This window comes from Silurus meridionalis, chromosome 27 (genome assembly GCF_014805685.1).
Source record: "Silurus meridionalis isolate SWU-2019-XX chromosome 27, ASM1480568v1, whole genome shotgun sequence".
NCBI classification, from domain to species: Eukaryota; Metazoa; Chordata; class Actinopteri; order Siluriformes; family Siluridae; genus Silurus; species Silurus meridionalis.
Genome location: NC_060910.1, coordinates 1,085,001 through 1,105,431, shown reverse-complemented (window position 1 = coordinate 1,105,431; position 20,431 = coordinate 1,085,001). Strand labels below are relative to the sequence as shown.

Here is a 20,431-nt window from a genome sequence, read left to right as displayed (position 1 = left end):
TGAGTGAAATAAACCCCAGTGAGCTGTGAGCAGGAACGATCACCTCCACAACCCTCTGGAGATCCACAGGTTCAACCACTGACCTCTGATTCTGATCAACTGGACATGGAACCTAGAAGTCCTGATGAAATGTTTAATCCCAAACACACCATTCAATTAAAAATAATTAATCAGAGAGAAAGAGAGATGAAGGAGAGAGAGTAAAGAGAATAGATGAGTGAATAGAGAAGGAGGGAGAGAGAAAAGAGGATGAATAGAGAAGGAGGGAGAGAGAAAAAGGATAGATGGATGAATAGAGAAGGAGGGAGAGAGAAAAAAGGATAGATGGATGAATAGAGAAGGAGGAGAGAGAAAGAGGATGAATAGAGAATGAGGAGAGAAAAAGGATAGATGGATAAATAGAGAAGGAGGGAGAGAAAGAGGATAGATGGATGAATAGAGAAGGAGGAGAGAGAAAAGAGAATAGATGGATGAATAAAGAAGGAGGGAGAGAGTCAAGAGAATAGATGGATGAATAGAGAAGGAGGAGAGAGAAAAAGGATAGATGGATGAATAGAGAAGGAGGAGAGAGTAAAGAGGATATATGGATGAATAGAGAAGGAGGAGAGAGAAAGAGGATAGATGGATGAATAGAGAAGGAGGGAGAGAAAGAGGATAGATGGATGAATAGAGAAGGAGGAGAGAGAAAAAGGATAGATGGATGAATAGAGAAGGAGGAGAGAAAGAGGATAAATAGAGAAGGAGGAGAGAAAGAGGATAGATGGATGAATAGAAGGAGGGAGAGAAAGAGGATGGATGGATGAATAAAGAAGGAGGAGAGAGTCAAGAGAATAGATGGATGAATAGAGAAGGAGGAGAGAGAAAGAGGATGGATGGATGAATAGAGAAGGAGGAGAGAGAAAGAGGATAGATGGATGAATAGAGAAGGAGGAGAGAGAAAGAGGATGGATGGATGAATAAAGAAGGAGGAGAGAGAAAGAGGATAGATGGATGAATAGAGAAGGAGGGATGATGGCTGTATGGTGATGTATCAGTAGATGTTTATAGAAGGTTTATAAACGCTTCTGTTCATCACCAGTAACAGCCTGCTACAGTCATACATACAGTGTGTGTGTGTGTGTGTGTGTGTGTGTGTGTGTGTGTGTGTGTGTGTGTGTGTGTTCACACGCCTGTGCTTCAGTTCGGTTCAGTCTGTTCGGCTGTGTTATAATACGCTATAACCCCAGTCCACTTCTCTCCTCCTCCACACAGAGCACTAGAGAGGGAGCGCGAGGAGATTTGGGATTGTGCCTCCTCCTCCTCCTCCTCCCCCCCAACCGCTTCTTCTATCGCTTTTAAAGGACACACGGGCTGATCACACACACACACACACACACACACCGCGGGGGATCCCAGCGGAATTTTATAGCAATAGGAAAGTAAAAGTAAAAAAGGTAGAAAGAAAAAGAGAGAGAGAAAGAGAGAGAGACAGACAGAGGGGGAGAGAGACAGAGGAAGAGGGAGACATAGAGAGAGAGAGAGAGAGAGAGAGAGAGAGAGGCGCTTCCACGCGTTCTGTAGATCTCGACGCGTCTCTGAAGGACTCTGGACTGAGGACAGTGTGATGGGACGCAGGACGGTGAGAAGTTCAGGACGCCATGGGGGCCTTTACAGTGATCATCTTCATCAGCTGACACCTTCATCGTGTTCATCATCTTCACCATGAGGGTAAAATGGCGTGAAAATATTTCAGGTTCTTTCCACTCACGCGCCTTTAATGTTCTTAACGACGGCGCATATAACGCTACATCACACACACACACACACACACACGCACACACGCGCGGATTAGGTTCTGCTGTGGTCTTCTGTACTTCACTCTTTTGCATGAACCCCAACGGTTTCCATTTACATTTCAACCGAAGGATTCCTGAAGTGAGGAACCATCAGGAGAAGATCGAGAAGATAAAGATCCGGTTTGAGCGGTTCATTAGATCTTATACAGTCATTACCTCGGGGTTAAACTCAACATTCAGTCACACACACACACACACACACACACACACACACACACACACACACCTTATTTACTGTGTTACATAAACACATTCTTCAGAAATATTATTCAACACACACACACACACACACACACACACACACACACACACACAGACTATTAACAGTATTGAATAAACACACAGTAATAAACACACCCGAGTGTGAGGAAGTGTTGTGTTATGTGGTAGTTATGTTGTATTTATGTGGTACAGTGTTTTTATGTGGTACAATTTTGAGTAATGTGGTACAGTGTTATTATGTTGTTCAATGTTGTTAAGTGGTAGTTGTGTGGTATTTATGTGGTAGTTTTGTGGTGCAGTGTTGTAATGTGGTAGTTGTTTTGTACAGTGTTGTATTATGTGGTATTTATGTGGTACAGTGTTGTAATGTGGCAGTTGTGTTGTACAGTGTTGTGTTATGTGATAGTTATGTGGTACAGTGTTGTGTTATGTGGTACAGTGTTGTTATGTGGTAGTTGTGTGGTACAGTGTTGTGTTATGTTGTACAATGTTGTTATGTGATAGTTGTGTGGTATTTATGTGGTAATTAGGTGGTACAGTGATGTTATGTGGTAGTTGTATTGTACAGTGTTATTATGTGATACTTTTACGGTACAGTGTTGCTATGTGGTAGTTATGTAGTACAGTGTTGTGTTATGTGGTAGTTATGTTGTACAGTGTTGTGTTATGTGGTAGTTATGTAGTACAGTGTTGTGTTATGTGGTAGTTATGTTGTACAGTGTTGTGTTATGTGGTAGGTATGTGGTACAGTGTTGTGTTATGTGGTAGTTATGGGGTGTAGTGTTGTGTTATGTGGTACAATGGTATGTGGTAGTTATGTGGTACAATTTTGAGTAATGTGGTACAGTGTTGTTATGTGGTGCAGTGTTGTGTTATGTGGTGGTTATGTGGTACAATGTTGTGTTATATTCGTTGTACAGTGTTGTGTTATGTATTGGTTATGTGGTACAATGTTGTGTTGTGTGGAATTTATGTGGTACAGTTTTGTGTTTTGTGGTAGTTATGTGGTACAGTGTTGTGTTATATGGTAGATATGTGGTTCAGTGTTGTGTTATGTGGTAGTTATGTTGTACAGTGTTGTGTTTTATGGTAGTTATGTGGTTAAGTGTTGTGTTATGTGGTAGATATGTGATACAGTGTTGTGTTATGTGGTAGTTATGTTGTACAGTGTTGTGTTTTGTGGTAGATATATGGTACAGTGTTGTGTTATGTGGTAGTTATGTGGTACTGTGTTGTGTGGAAAGGTGTTGGGTTATGTGATGGTTATGTTTTACAGTGTTGTGTTACGTGGTAGTTATGTGGTACAGTGTTGGGTTGTGAAAAAAAATTAACAGTTTGTAATTGTTTGTGTTTCTGTTGTTCATCCTGCAGGAACATGATCCAGCACAATGTGGTCTTTGAAGGAAACACGGATCTCGTCCACATCTGGATTGCTTACAGCTGCTTTTATAGTGTTTTGATTTTACACACACACACACACACACACACACACACACAAATTACATTAGTTAGATGGACACCGCGAGTCAGTCTTGTTGGCATCTACGTCCTGCTTTCAGTAAACTTCTCCCTGCAGCCAATCAGACGTCACTTCGTTAACTCTCTCGTTAATCATAAACAAGATGGCCGACCAGAGCAACATCCAGTGCGCTGCTTCTAAAAGCATCCGTCCGTTTAAATCCAGCGAGGAGTATCTATACGCCATGAAGGAGGATCTGGCCGAATGGCTGAAGGGCCTGTACGACCTGGACATCATCGTCGACACCTTCATGGAGAGCCTGGAGACAGGCTGCACCCTCTGTCGCCACGGCAACAACGTGAACCGCGCCGCACTTGACTTCCTGTCACAGCACCCGGACTCGCCGCTCCCGGTTCCCAGGCGTGACGTGGCGTTCCAGGCGCGTAACGTGGTCCCCGGGTCGTTCGTCGCGCGCGACAACGTGTCGAACTTCATCGCCTGGTGCAGGCACGAGCTGCGCATCAAGGACGTGCTGATGTTCGAGACCAACGACCTGGTGGAGCGCTGCAACGAGAAGAACTTTGTTCTCTGTCTGCTGGAGGTGGCGCGGCGAGGGGCCAAGTTCGGCATGCCGGCTCCAATGCTGGTGCAGCTGGAGGAGGAGATCGAGGAGGAGATCCGAGACCAGGAGAACCTGCAGGAGAATGCAGACAAGACGAGCAGCAGGACGTTTCACCAGGAAAAGAGCAACAGCGACTTGGAGGCGGAGCTCATCTACAACTGGAAACAGCAGAAAAGAGTCCTGTGTGACATGCGCAACCTGGACGAGCTGGTGAGTGTGTGTGTGTGTGTGTGTGTGTGTGTGTGTTTGTGTGAGAGATCTGGATTTTTCTCTGAGCTTGTCTTACATGAAGATCTGCAGATCAGAATCATGATATCATCAGCTTTACAGAGATAATGGTATGAGCAAGAAACCTTAAGAGGAACCAAGGTGACATGTTTACTTTATGTAACGTGTATGGAAGGAGTCTCCAGTGTCAGAGGAGCAGCTGGAGAGGCTTTTACCATCTTCCAACGTTTTGCTCTTCTATCTGTTGTTAATGCTTGGATTGTTATCTCCCTCCCTCCCTCTCTCTCTCTCTCTCTCTCTCTCTCTCTCTCTCTCTCTCCCTCTTTCTCTGAGGATAACTGTAGTTGTCGTTCTGTAATTATGGTCCTTTCATCACATGGGGGTGGAAAATAGAGAGTGTGTTTTTGCCTCCTCCACAGCTGCCCTCATTTTTTATGTCAGGCAGCTGATTAAGGACACACACTCACACACACACACACACACACACACACACACACACACAGAGTAATAAATGCATTGGAGTAAATTTCTCTTAACGTTTTTGGGTCCAAGCACTGGCGGGTAAATATTTACTGATAAGCTCCGCCCACTCACACAGATTTGCATATCTTACTTTTTTGTGTCTTTTTTGCCGATTTTCACAATATCTTTCTATTAGCTCCATAAGACACACGTGAGACAGCAGACGTGTCGTAGCAGTTTGTGTGTGAAGTGTAAAGTTGTGTATTTTATATTTTAAGAATAAATAATTTCCTCTTGATGTTATTTAAGAATAAACTCCATGACCTCAGGACTAAACCACTTCCTGTTCTAGACAACTGCTCAGCTACTGGAGTTAGCGTACGCGAGAGGCTACAAATAACATAGCCATGATGCAGGAGGCTAAAACTAAAATTACATTACAGTATTGCTGCATGAGAAAAACAGCGACAGTGCTTTATTTAATGCCTGCAAAAATCGATTTATTTAAAAATCTAATAAAAAAAAAGATTTATATATATATATATATATATATATATATATATATATATATATATATATATATAATATTTATATTATAATATTCACCAGCCTTTTTAAAATTAAAATATACATTTAAATAATATAAATATTTATTATAACATAATTAATATAATTCATAAAATGCAAAAAAAATTAGTTATTATAATTTTATCATTTTGTTTCAATTTTCCTTTTTTAATTTTTTCCACATTTTTCTAGAAATGTGAGGAAAATGCTGGTCTGCACAGTCTTTATAACACAGTCCTTATAACACACAGTCTTTATAACACAGTCCTTATAACACAGTCTTTATAACACAGTCCTTATAACACACAGTCTTTATAACACAGTCCTTATAACACACAGTCTTTATAACACAGTCCTTATAACACACAGTCTTTATAACACAGTCCTTATAACACACAGTCCTTATAACACACAGTCTTTATAACACAGTCTTTATAACACACAGTCTTTATAACACAGTCCTTATAACACAGTCTTTATAACACAGTCCTTATAACACACATTCTTTATAACACAGTCCTTATAACACACAGTCTTTATAACACACAGTCTTTATAACACACAGACTTTATAACACAGTCTTTATAACACAGTCCTTATAACACAGTCCTTATAACACACAGTCTTTATAACACAGTCCTTATAACACACGGTCCTTATAACACACAGTCTTTATAACACAGTCCTTATAACACACAGTCCTTATAACACACAGTCTTTATAACACAGTCCTTATAACACACAGTCTTTATAACACAGTCCTTATAACACACAGTCCTTATAACACACAGTCTTTATAACACAGTCTTATAACACACAGTCTTTATAACACAGTCCTTATAACACACAGTCTTTAAACCACAGTCTTTATAACACAGTCTTTATAACAGTCTTTATAACACAATCTTTAAAACACACAATCTTTATAATACACAGTCTTTACAACACACAGTCTTTATAACACACAGTCTTTATAACATACAGTCTTTATAAAACACAGTCTTTATAACACACAGTCTTTACAACATACAGTCTTTATAACATACAGTCTTTACAACACAGTCTTTATAAAACACAGTCTTTATAACACACAGTCTTTATAACACAGTCTTTACAACACACAGTCTTTATAAAACACAGTCTTTATAACACACAGTCTTTTTAACACAGTCTTTATAACACACAGTCTTTATAACACACAGTCTTTATAACACAGTCTTTATAACAGTCTTTATAACAGTCTTTATAACACAATCTTTAAAACACACAATCTTTATAACACAGTCTTTATAACACACAGTCTTTATAATACACAGTCTTTACAACACAGTCTTTATAACACAGTCTTTATAACACAGTCCTTATAACACAGTCCTTATAACACACAGTCTTTATAACACAGTCCTTATAACACAGTCCTTATAACACACAGTCTTTATAACACAGTCCTTATAACACACAGTCCTTATAACACACAGTCTTTATAACACAGTCCTTATAACACACAGTCTTTATAACACAGTCCTTATAACACACAGTCCTTATAACACACAGTCTTTATAACACAGTCTTATAACACACAGTCTTTATAACACAGTCCTTATAACACACAGTCTTTTAACACACAGTCTTTATAACACAGTCTTTATAACAGTCTTTATAACACAATCTTTAAAACACACAATCTTTATAATACACAGTCTTTACAACACACAGTCTTTATAACACAGTCTTTATAACATACAGTCTTTATAAAACACAGTCTTTATAACACACAGTCTTTACAACACAGTCTTTATAACATACAGTCTTTACAACACACAGTCTTTATAAAACACAGTCTTTATAACACACAGTCTTTATAACACACAGTCTTTACAACACACAGTCTTTATAAAACACAGTCTTTATAACACACAGTCTTTTTAACACAGTCTTTATAACACACAGTCTTTATAACACACAGTCTTTATAACACAGTCTTTATAACACAGTCTTTATAACAGTCTTTATAACACAATCTTTAAAACACACAATCTTTATAACACAGTCTTTATAACACACAGTCTTTATAATACACAGTCTTTACAACACACAGTCTTTATAACACACAGTCTTTATAACATACAGTCTTTATAACACACAGTCTTTATAACACACAGTCTTTACAACATACAGTCTTTTTAACACAGTCTTTATAACACACAGTCTTTATAACACACAGTCTTTATAAAACACAGTCTTTATAACACAATCTTTACAACACAGTCTTTATAACACAGTCTTTATAACACACAGTCTTTATAACACACAGTCTTTATAAAACACAGTCTTTATATTATAACACAGTCTTTATAACACACAGTCTTTATAACACACAATATTTATAACACAGTCTTTATAACACAGTTTTTATAACACACAGTCTTTATAACACAGTTTTTATAACACACAGTCTTTAAACCACAGTCTTTATAACACAGTCTTTATAACAGTCTTTATAACACAGTCTTTATAACAGTCTTTATAAAACACAGTCTTTATATTATAACTCAGTCTTTATAACACAGTCTTTATACACACAGTCTTTATAACACAGTCTTTATAACACACAGTCTTTATAACACAGTCTTTATAAACACAGTCTTTATAACACAATCTTTAAAACACACAATCTTTATAACACAGTCTTTATAACACAGTCTTTATAAAACACAGTCTTTATATTATAACACAGTCTTTATAACACACAGTCTTTATAACACACAATATTTATAACACACAGTCTTTATAACACAGTTTTTATAACACACAGTCTTTATAACACAGTTTTTATAACACACAGTCTTTAAACCACAGTCTTTATAACACACAGTCTTTATAACACAGTCTTTATAACAGTCTTTATAACACAGTCTTTATAACACACAGTCTTTATAAAACACAGTCTTTATATTATAACTCAGTCTTTATAACACAGTCTTTATAACACACAGTCTTTATAACACACAATCTTTATAACACACAGTCTTTATAACACACAGTCTTTATAACACAGTTTTTATAACACAGTCTTTAAACCACAGTCTTTATAACACAGTCTTTATAACAGTCTTTATAACACAGTCTTTATAACACACAATCTTTATAACACACAGTCTTTATAACACACAGTCTTTATAACACAGTTTTTATAACACACAGTCTTTAAACCACAGTCTTTATAACACACAGTCTTTATAACACAGTCTTTATAACAGTCTTTATAACACAGTCTTTATAACACAATCTTTATAACACACAGTCTTTATAACACACAGTCTTTATAAAACACAGTCTTTATAAAACACCGTCTTTAAGACACTCAGTCTTTATAACACACAGTCTTTATAAAACACAGTCTTTATAAAACACAGTCTTTATAACACAGTCTTTATAACACACAGTCTTTATAAAACACAGTCTTTATAACACAATCTTTATAACACAGTCTTTATAACACACAGTCTTTATAACACACAGTCTTTACAACACACAGTCTTTATAACAGTCTTTATAACACACAGTCTTTATAACACACAATATTTATAACACACAGTCTTTATAACACAGTCTTTATAACACACAGTCTTTATAAAACACCGTCTTTATAACACTCAGTCTTTATAACACACAGTCTTTATAACACAGTCTTTATAAAACACCGTCTTTATAACACTCAGTCTTTATAACACACAGTCTTTATAAAACACAGTCTTTATAAAACACAGTCTTTATAAAACACAGTCTTTATAACAGTCTTTATAACAGTCTTTATAACACAGTTTTTATAACACACAGTCTTTATAACACACAGTCTTTATAACACACAGTCTTTATAACACACAGTCTTTATAACACACAGTCTTTATAAAACACAGTCTTTATAACAGTCTTTATAACACACAGTCTTTATAACACAGTTTTTATAACACACAGTCTTTATAACACACAGTCTTTATAACACACAGTCTTTATAACACACAGTCTTTATAACACACAGTTTTTATAACACACAGTTTTTATAACACACACCGTGGCTGTGAAAATTTCTAAAGTCTGCAGTATGATGGGTTTGAGACACATTCATGTTCATTCAGTTTTTAATGCAGAAAACTCAGTAAAAGGCAAACACACAGAAGATCTGGACACTGAGTGACTGAGTGGAAGAAAGGAAGTTCTGTTTCAGTTGTACACTTTCACCTTTAGTGTTCAGGTTGGAAAGATCAGACACCAGAGCTCCTCATTAAATATTAACACTGTGACTAATGGAGCTTCTGTACAGAAACAACCACAAAGTCACTTCATCATCATCATCATCATCATCAGCACCAGCATCATGTCCATCCTCATATCAGTTCATCCATCCATCATCACCTATTTATTCATCATCAATTATCGTCACTGGTATGTCAATCCATCAATCATCCACCATATCATCATTACATCCAGCTATCCATTATCATATCATCCATCCATCCATCCATCCATCCATTATCATATCATCCATCCATCCATCCATCCATCCATTATCATATCATCCATCCATCCATCCATCCATCCATCCATCCATCCATTATCATATCATCCATCCATCCATCCATCCATCCATGCATCCATTATCATATCATCCATCCATCCATCATCCATCCATCCATCCGTCCATCCATCCATCCATCAAAATCCATTATCATATTAGCCCATCTATTTATCTATCTATCTATCTATCTATCTATCTATCTATCTATCTATCTATCTATCTGTCTGTCTGTCTGTCTGTCTGTCTGTCTGTCTGTCTGTCTGTCTGTCTGTCTGTCTGTCATCATCATCATCTTCTTTATCATTATATCCAACTATCCATCTTCATATCATGCATCCACTCATCTACCTGGATCCTTCAATCCTTTAATCAATCCATCATTATACTATCTCCCTGCATATCTCCCTCCCTCTATCCATCCCCCCATCCATCTATCATATTTGCATTTGCAGAATTTGATGTTTTTATCCAGAGAGATTAACATTTATCACATTCACACATCTAAACAGCTCAGGGGTTAAGGGCCCTGCTCGGGGGCCGAGGAAGGGCATCTTGGTGTGGGTGGGATTCGAACTCATGACCTTTGGATCCAAAGTCCAACAGCTTAACCACTAAGCTTTTACCTCCCGATATATCATATCAATCCATCATCAGCATATTAATTCATCCATATTTCCATTGTGATATCAACTATCCATCATCATCATCATCATCCATTTATCCCTCATAAATATCCAAATACTCCATCCATGATCACAGTGTTACAGTGCAGTTCTGTGCTTAAATAAACGCTTTATATCTCATATTCACTTTATTCCCGTTATATATCTTTATATATTTATATGTTTGTGAGGATTAAATCTCAGTAGCTGATGCTGTACAGGAAGTCCTGGTTCTCCCTGTGGAATATGGAAAATACATCCGCCTGGATTGGATAACTTCCCATTAGTGTATATCTCTCTCTCACACACACACACACACACACACACACACACACACACACACACACAGAATTGTTTAAACAGTAGTTATTTCTATAATTAATATAAAAGTTAGAATGACATCAAAGTACCAACAAATCACAGTGATATTTTTAGGTTGTTTCGTCCAGTTCACAAAGTGGAACAGTAGAAGTGTGTGTGTGTGTGTGAGATTTTCCTGGTTACAGTAAAGTGTGTATAAACACTCCGCTGTGTTGCAGCTCGTCTCAGACAGGACTGTTCCATCTCTGAAATGGAGGGGGGGACACACTTAACCTCTCTCCCCATCGTAATTTGCAGTTGGAGCGGCCTGTTTTTTTCATATTACACAGAGAATAGTGTGTGTGTGTGTGTGTGTGTGTGTGTGTGTGTGTGTGGTGCAGCAGGGTGTGTATAGGATTATAACGGGTTAACTACGCGGTCCACTCCTTCACTAATTTTAGGCAAGAAAATAACAGAGAGAGAGAGAGAGAGAGAGAGAGAGGTAGAGGAAAAAAAAGGTGGATAGAGAAAAAAGAGAGACAGAGTGCATGAGGTCAGATTATCCACTTGGTACGACCTGGACTGTCCCAAACACACAGAAAGGTGTGGAATGATTAGTTAAATCTCCTCTCACACACACACACACACACACACACACACACACACACACACACACACACACACACCATGTGAAAAGAAGAGGGGTTTATTGCCTATGGCAGTTCAGCACATGACGAAGTGACCTACATAATGTACAAGACTTATTCTCCCTCACACACACACACACACACACACACACACTACATACCAGACTGTATGATATCAGACATCTCTCTTTCTCTCTTTCTTTCTCCCTCTGGCTTTAACTTCCTGCTTCTGCTTCACTGTTTTGGACACACACACACACACACACACACACACACACACACACACAAATGCAAGGTCACAGAGGAGAACTGTGAGAGAGAGAGGATGTAGACACTGCAGGAGGGTGTGTGAGAGGTGAGCTGTGCATGACTCGTGTAGGCTACACCTGACTCTCTCTCTCTCTCACACACACACACACACACACACACACACCAGATGGGCAGTAATGCTGAAAAGATTGAGTGATACAGTGAGATTTGGTAGATGCCATTAAAACTGTAACACTAGACAACACACACTGCCTGCAGTGTCTTTACTGTACACTCTATTACACACACACACACACACACACACACACACACACACACACACATATACACACACACACACACACACACATACACACACACATATACACACACACGCACACAGTACAGGGAGAAAGTAGGTCATGGGATGATGCATTGGGTCACTCATTGTGCTTCTCTCTCTCTCTCTCTCTCTCTCTATCTATCTATCTATCTATCTATCTATCTATCTATCTATCTATCTTCCAGTCTGCCTGTCTCTTTGTCTGTCTGTTTCTGTGTCTTTTTTGTTGTCTTTCTTTCTGTGTCTGTCTTTTTGTTTACCTTTGTCATGTTCTTTCTCTTCGTCTCTTTGTCTTTGTTTCTTCTTTCTTTGTTTGTCTTTTCCTTTATGTCTCTGTCTCTCTGCGTCTTCTTCCTGCTGTCTGTCTGCGTCTCAGTAATTGTGTAATCTGTAATGAATAGTAATGAAGTCTGATGAAGGTCTGATCTATGCAGTCTAATGGATCAGGTTGGAGTTCATCTGTATGAAAGATCAGCGAGGGCCCTCAGAAATGATGGCGTATCTCCACACGCTTATAATCAGTATGAGAACCCGATCAGGACTCAGGAAGTGTTTAGTAAAGTGATCCCTGGTATAATAACGTGACATGGGTTACTATAGCAACAGCTCGTACGCCGGACGCCGTGATGACCAGAAACGTGTTAGGGTTTTGTGATTCCTCCGCAGGTAATTGGTGTAAAGACAGAAGTGTTCATGTACAGACGTGTGTCATGAAGTCCCACCTCTCGTCCCTGACATCTCCTTGTTCAAGATGTTCCTAATAAAACTCTTCACCTTGAAACCTCATCATGAGCAGTGCAGAGCTTCCATACGCAGATCGATCCTGCAATTAAATACCAGCTTTATATCGACTCTGGAATCGATACTGACTCAGGGAATGTAACCGGAAACCAGCGTCTCCTTTATAAAGATCTGCTCTGGTCGAAGTCTCTTACAGTCTTCATTTACTTCACACACACACACACACACACACACACACACACACACACACACACACACACACACTATATTGCCAAATGTTTGTGGACACATTAGTATAAGATTGTTATGTGCTTGTTTTTGAACATCCAAGTCTTCATTGGTTCTTATAATAACCTCCATTCTTCTGGGAAGATGTTCTCCTAGATTTTATGGAGATTTTGTGGGGATTCATCCAGCTACAAGGGTGTCAGGTAGTGATGTAGGTGATGTGAGGAGGCCTGCGGTGCAGTCAGTGTTCATATTTATCCTAAATGTGTTCAATAGGGTTTACAGCAGAAGAACATCCACACACTTTCAACCCATGGAAAGCAGAACTCCATGGAGCTGGCTTTGTGTGCAGGAGCATTGCCATATGGAACTAGACCTGGAAGGTGGAACTCTGTATTCTGATTAGATAGTGTGTGTGTGGGTTCATCAGGGTAGTCCTGTTATTCCAGTCCTCTGTCTGCTTGTTTATGTATGTGTGTGTTGCATTTGTGTGTGTGTGGGTTAGGGATGTTCCAGCCAACACTGGATTAAACCATCATGTGTTTATTATGTTACTGTATAACAGACACACACACACACACACACACACACACACACACACACACACACACACAGTTTGAGAAGGTTCTGTGTTGAATAAAACCGTAACTAGAGCTTAGAAAATCCATTAAAGGTGTGAAACCTGAACACAAGGAACTTTCCTTACATCAATAAGTGTTTATTAAGTTTTATGAATCATCGTGTAGAGCTGCATCACACAGCACAGGAACGACATCACACACCAAACCAACCTGCTGCATCACACACCAAACATTAGCGTTAACTAAAGCTTCTGTGGCTAATTGTCTATTACTGTGTGTCAGTGTATATTAATGTCTATTAGTGTGTATAAGTGTATATTAGTGTATCAGTGTATATCAGTGTGTATTAGTGTAATAGTGTATATTAGTGTATATCAGTGTGTATCAGTGTATATTAGTGTACTAGTGTGTATTAGTGTGTATCAGTGTGTATTAGTGTGTATAAGTGTGTATTAGTGTGTATGTGTGTATTAGTGTAATAGTGTATATTAGTGTGTATCAGTGTATATTAGTGTATATTAGTGTATATTAGTGTAATAGTGTATATTAGTGTGTATGTGTGTATTAGTATAATAGTGTGTATTAGTGTGTATCAGTGTGTATTAGTGTACTAGTGTGTATTAGTGTGTATCAGTGTGTATTAGTGTGTATCAGTGTATATTAGTGTACTAGTGTGTATTAGTGTGTATCAGTGTGTATCAGTGTATATTAGTGTATATTAGTGTATATATTAGTGTAATAGTGTATATTAGTGTATATTAGTGTATATTAGTGTAATAGTGTATATTAGTGTGTATAAGTGTATTAGTGTGTATCAGTGTATATTAGTGTAATAGTGTATATTAGTGTGTATCAGTGTATATTAGTGTACTAGTGTGTATTAGTGTGTATCAGTGTGTATAAGTGTGAATTAGTGTGTATCAGTGTATGTTAGTGTAATAGTGTATATTAGTGTGTATCAGTGTATATTAGTGTACTAGTGTGTATTAGTGTGTATCAGTGTGTATTAGTGTGTATAAGTGTGTATTAGTGTGTATCAGTGTATATAGTGTAATAGTGTATATTAGTGTGTATCAGTGTATATCAGTGTATATTAGTGTAATAGTGTATATTAGTGTGTATCAGTGTATATTAGTGTAATAGTGTATATTAGTGTATATTAGTGTGTATAAGTGTGTATTAGTGTAAATTATTTATATCAGTGTAATAGTGTATATTAGTGTATATTAGTGTGTATAAGTGTGTATTAGTGTAAATTATTTATATCAGTGTATATTAGTGTATTAGTGTATATTAGTGTGTATAAGTGTATATTAGTGTAATAGTGTATATTAGTGTATATTAGTGTGTATAAGTGTGTATTAGTGTATCAGTGTATATTAGTGTATCAGTGTATATTAGTGTATAATAGTGTATATTAGTGTATATTAGTGTGTATCAGTGTATATTAGTGTAATAGTGTATATTAGTGTGTATCAGTGTATATTAGTGTAATAGTGTATATTAGTGTGTATCAGTGTATATTAGTGTAATAGTGTATATTAGTGTGTATCAGTGTATATTAGTGTAATAGTGTATATTAGTGTAATAGTGTATATTAGTGTAATAGTGTGTATTAGTGTGTATCAGTGTATATTAGTGTAATAGTGTATATTAGTGTGTATCAGTGTATATTAGTGTACTAGTGTGTATTAGTGTGTATCAGTGTGTATAAGTGTGTATTAGTGTGTATCAGTGTATATTAGTGTAATAGTGTATATTAGTGTGTATCAGTGTATATTAGTGTACTAGTGTGTATTAGTGTGTATCAGTGTGTATTAGTGTGTATAAGTGTGTATTAGTGTGTATCAGTGTATATTAGTGTAATATTAGTGTATATTAGTGTGTATCAGTGTGTATCAGTGTATATTAGTGTAATAGTGTATATTAGTGTATCAGTGTATATTAGTGTAATAGTGTATATTAGTGTATATTAGTGTGTATAAGTGTGTATTAGTGTATTAGTGTAAATTGTTTATATTAGTGTAATAGTGTATATTAGTGTATATTAGTGTGTATAAGTGTGTATTAGTGTAAATTGTTTATATCAGTGTATATTAGTGTATTAGTGTATATTAGTGTGTATAAGTGTATATTAGTGTAATAGTGTATATTAGTGTATATTAATGTGTATTAGTGTGTATCAGTGTATATTAGTGTATATTAGTGTAATAGTGTATATTAGTGTATATTAGTGTGTATCAGTGTATATTAGTGTAATAGTGTATATTATTGTGTATCAGTGTATATTAGTGTAATAGTGTATATTAGTGTGTATCAGTGTATATTAGTGTAATAGTGTATATTAGTGTGTATCAGTGTATATTAGTGTATATTAGTGTATATTAGTGTATATTAGTGTGTATCAGTGTAATAGTGTATATTAGTGTGTATCAGTGTATATTAGTGTATATTAGTGTAATAGTGTATATTAGTGTATATTAGTGTGTATCAGTGTATAGTGTATATTAGTGTGTATCAGTGTATAGTGTATTAGTGTATATTAGTGTATATTAGTGTATATAGTGTATATTATTAGTGTAATAGTGTATATTATTGTGTATCAGTGTATATTAGTGTATATTAGTGTATATTAGTGTATATAGTGTAATAGTGTGTATCAGTGTATATTAGTGTATATTAGTGTATATTAGTGTGTATCAGTGTATATTAGTGTAATAGTGTATATTAGTGTGTATCAGTGTATATTAGTGTATATTAGTGTATATTAGTGTGTATCAGTGTAATAGTGTATATGAGTGTGTATCAGTGTATATTAGTGTAATAGTGTATATTAGTGTGTATTAGTGTATATTAGTGTAATAGTGTGTATTAGTGTATTAGTGTAATAGTGTGTATTAGTGTATATCAGTGTAAATTGTTTATATCAGTGTAATAGTGTATATTAGTGTGTATCAGTGTATATTAGTGTAATAGTGTATATTAGTGTGTATCAGTGTGTATTAGTGTGTATTAGTGTGTATAAGTGTGTATTAGTGTGTATCAGTGTATTAGTGTATTAGTGTGTATAAGTGTGTATTAGTGTGTATCAGTGTATATTAGTGTAATAGTGTATATTAGTGTGTATCAGTGTGTATAAGTGTATTAGTGTATCAGTGTATATTAGTGTAATAGTGTATATTAGTGTATCAGTGTATTAGTGTGTGTATTAGTGTGTATCAGTGTATATTAGTGTGTGTATATTAGTGTGTATCAGTGTATATTAGTGTAATAGTGTATATTAGTGTGTATCAGTGTGTATTAGTGTGTATTAGTGTGTATAAGTGTGTATTAGTGTGTATCAGTGTATATTAGTGTAAAAGTGTATATTAGTGTGTATCAGTGTGTATTAGTGTGTATTAGTGTATATTAGTGTGTATCAGTGTATATTAATGTGTATTAGTGTATTAGTGTGTATAGTGTGTATCAGTGTATTAGTGTGTATCAGTGTATATTAGTGTAATAGTGTATATATTAGTGTATAGTGTATTAGTGTGTATTAGTGTGTATTAGTGTGTATAAGTGTGTATTAGTGTGTATCAGTGTATATTAGTATATTAGTGTATATTAGTGTGTATCAGTGTGTATTAGTGTGTATCAGTGTATATTAGTGTAATAGTGTATATTAGTGTGTATCAGTGTGTATTAGTGTGTATAAGTGTATTAGTGTATTAGTGTGTATCAGTGTATATTAGTGTAATAGTGTATATTAGTGTGTATTAGTGTGTATAAGTGTGTATTAGTGTGTATCAGTGTATATTAGTGTAATAGTGTATATTAGTGTGTGTATCAGTGTGTATTAGTGTGTATTAGTGTGTATAAGTGTGTATTAGTGTGTATCAGTGTATATTAGTGTACTAGTGTATATTAGTGTGTATCAGTGTGTATTAGTGTAATAGTGTATATTTTTGTGTATCAGTGCAGTAACATGAAGCTGTGGTTGGTATTGTTAGAGCATCTGTATCTGAATGCAGCAGTGTGTAGGAGAATCTGTGAGTGTGTGTGTGTGTGTGTGTTTCTTTAAAAAGTTCTAATCTCTCCTTGGAGAACTGGTCTCACATTCCTGCCCTGAGCTGGAGAGATGGTTTGTGTTGGCTGCAGGCCAGCTGTCTGATATCTGTCCTAGATCAGACCTCGTTTCTGAGCCTGCTGAAACTTTTCACAAAGCTGGCTCTCGGTTACGCCCTCTGTGTGTGTGTGTGTGTGTGTGTGTGTGTGTGTGTGTGTGTGTGTGTGTGTGTGTGTGTGTGTTACAGCACTTAGTATATCTCTTTACCTAGTACTCACACTATAGCTCTCTCTCTCTGATGCTCTAATTAGAACTGTATTTATGTTCCTGATGAATTTAAAATCTCGTTTCCCCAGAACAGTCTCGTCGTCCTCCCTTATCTACTCAGGAAAGGTCTCATCTCATTCTCTCTGTCTCTGATCTCAGATCAGCTCCTTCTTTCCTCACCCTGACCTCAGAGCACTGAATCAGATACACACACTATCTCCACAGATGTTCCCTGTGCTCCCCTTCCTCCTGCAGCTGGATGCCCGCTTTGTTCTTCTGGCTGCAGGAAACACAGAGACGAGCCAGAGCGATTAGCCTGCACACTCACACCCTGATAGGCTAACACACACACACACACACACACACACACACACACACACAGATTACTGAGAGATGAGAGAAACGGGGAAATAAAGGATAACAGTATCAAAAAATCAGCAAGGTTTAGGCCTGGAGTGACGTTGTGGAAAGGTGTTTATCAGACTCTCTCAGATGGAAGGAGTTCTTTCTCTCTTGTTCTCTCTCTCTCTCACGGCCACCCACATGTTTGGTTTTCTGGTTGCTCACGGTAACCAGGTTGAGCCAAGCTTCACACAACTATAACCCTAGAAAATCACCAGTTCCCCTGCAGGAACCACGACACACTAACCGGGAGTCTGGGAGGGACCGGAGTGGGCGGAGCTTACTGTGAATATCTGTTAATTGGTGAAATGCAAGATTCTAGTGAACGATTTAGCATTTTTCAAGTTTTACTATCTAAGGAATACTATAGCGCCCCCATATGTTAATATGTGTGTGTGTGTGTGTGTGTGTGTGTGTGTGTGTGTGTGTGTGTGTGTGTGTGTGTGTGTGATTGCAGTCTTACATGAAGTGTGTGGACTTGTTTCTGTGTGACTCAGACAGAAAGCATCAGCACTTGTGTGTGTGGGTGTGTTTTTGTGTGTGATTGTGTGGGTGTGAGTGTGTGTGTTTATGTGTGTGAGAGTGAGTGTGTGTGTGTGTGTGTGTGTGTGTGTCTGCGTGTGTGTAAGACTGTAACAATGTCGCACAAGTGCGGCTTTAATGCCGATTAAGCAGAGTTAATTATAGAACGTCCAAAAGCTCTGAGCCGAAATTATCCTACACAACAATGTGGAAAGTGAGCACTACACACTGTCCTCCACACACACACACACACACACACACACAGAACTGGCCAACAAATCATTACCTGAAGACGATTCAGAATCCACACCAATAAGAATTTAAATGAATCAGAATGACTCACAGAGAGACGTCTCAGAAAAACACATCCCTCATTAACGAGCTGTTCATGTTTTATATTTCCACAAATATGAATTAATTTATTTGATTGTTTGTTTGTTTATAATGTGTGTAAACAATACAGTTTGTCTTTGAGGTGTGTTTGGTTGCGGTTGCAATGATGATGTTAATGTCCTTTCATACATCCGCTCTACAGAACGATGAGATCCGGGTTAACTCGTACTGTCGAACAGTATTCAGAGAGGGTGTGTGTGTTTGTGTATATGTGTGTGTTGTGTGTGTGTGTGTGTGTGTGTGTGTGTGTGTGTGTGTGTGCGTGAGTGAGTGAGTGTGTACAAGTTTTCCAACGAGTGCATCATCAGTGCTGCCAGGACATGATGAAATAAAAGAGGGAAGAACCTGGTGTGTGTGTGTGTGTGTGTGTGTGTGTGTGTGTGTGTGTGTGTGTGTGTGTTTCTTACATGCGGAGGTGAATCATGAAGACATTGAGGATGAAGTAAGAGCTGCATTATAAGGGTGTGTGTGTGTGTGTGTGTGTGTGTGTGTTTTAGGACTTGCTTGGAAACATTGAACTAAGAGTTATTGTTCTCTCTCGCACACACACACACACACACACACACACACACACGCCAGGACAGGCTGATGGAGGTGAGGGATGTGACTCAGCATCCTCCAATAGAAGGAGAACTGGCAGACCGCCTCTGTTCCAAAAGCAATTTCTTATAAAATATTAAAACGTTTGCAAAAAGTGTTTATTCAAACTGTAAAAAGCAAATCTTAAAAAAAGATCATTTTTATCTCTTTTTATTAAGTTTTATATAAATTTTTATCTTGCTATTATTACAAATATATAGTTTTTATATTTATTGTTTAAAGTATGTCTTGTGTATTTCTTTTCTGTTCTGTTTTGTTTTGATTTAAATGCTGTGTGTGTGTGTGTGTGTGTGTGTGTGTGTGTGTGTGTGTGGGTGTGTAGGTACGGGAGATCCTCGGACAATGCTCGTGCCCCGCCCAGTTTCCTATGACCAAGATCTCAGAGGGAAAGTATAAAGTAGGCGACTCCAGTGCTCTGATCTTCATCAGGGTATGACCTTACACTTTCTCCTATATACACACGCACACACACTC

At 37.1% G+C, this 20,431-nt stretch overlaps 1 protein-coding gene across 1 annotated transcript in view; it reads left to right on the top strand.

The window, feature by feature from the left end:
- Nucleotides 1-1,358: 1,358 nt before the first annotated feature.
- The window catches only part of gas2l1 (growth arrest-specific 2 like 1), a 28,328-nt gene continuing 9,255 nt past the window's right edge, over nucleotides 1,359-20,431 (top strand). The window contains exons 1-3 of the mRNA XM_046841683.1: nucleotides 1,359-1,707; nucleotides 3,429-4,348; nucleotides 20,280-20,387. Coding sequence (XP_046697639.1) covers nucleotides 3,680-4,348; nucleotides 20,280-20,387 — 777 coding nt within the window. The 5' untranslated portion in view covers nucleotides 1,359-1,707; nucleotides 3,429-3,679. The remainder of the gene's footprint in view (nucleotides 1,708-3,428; nucleotides 4,349-20,279; nucleotides 20,388-20,431) is intronic.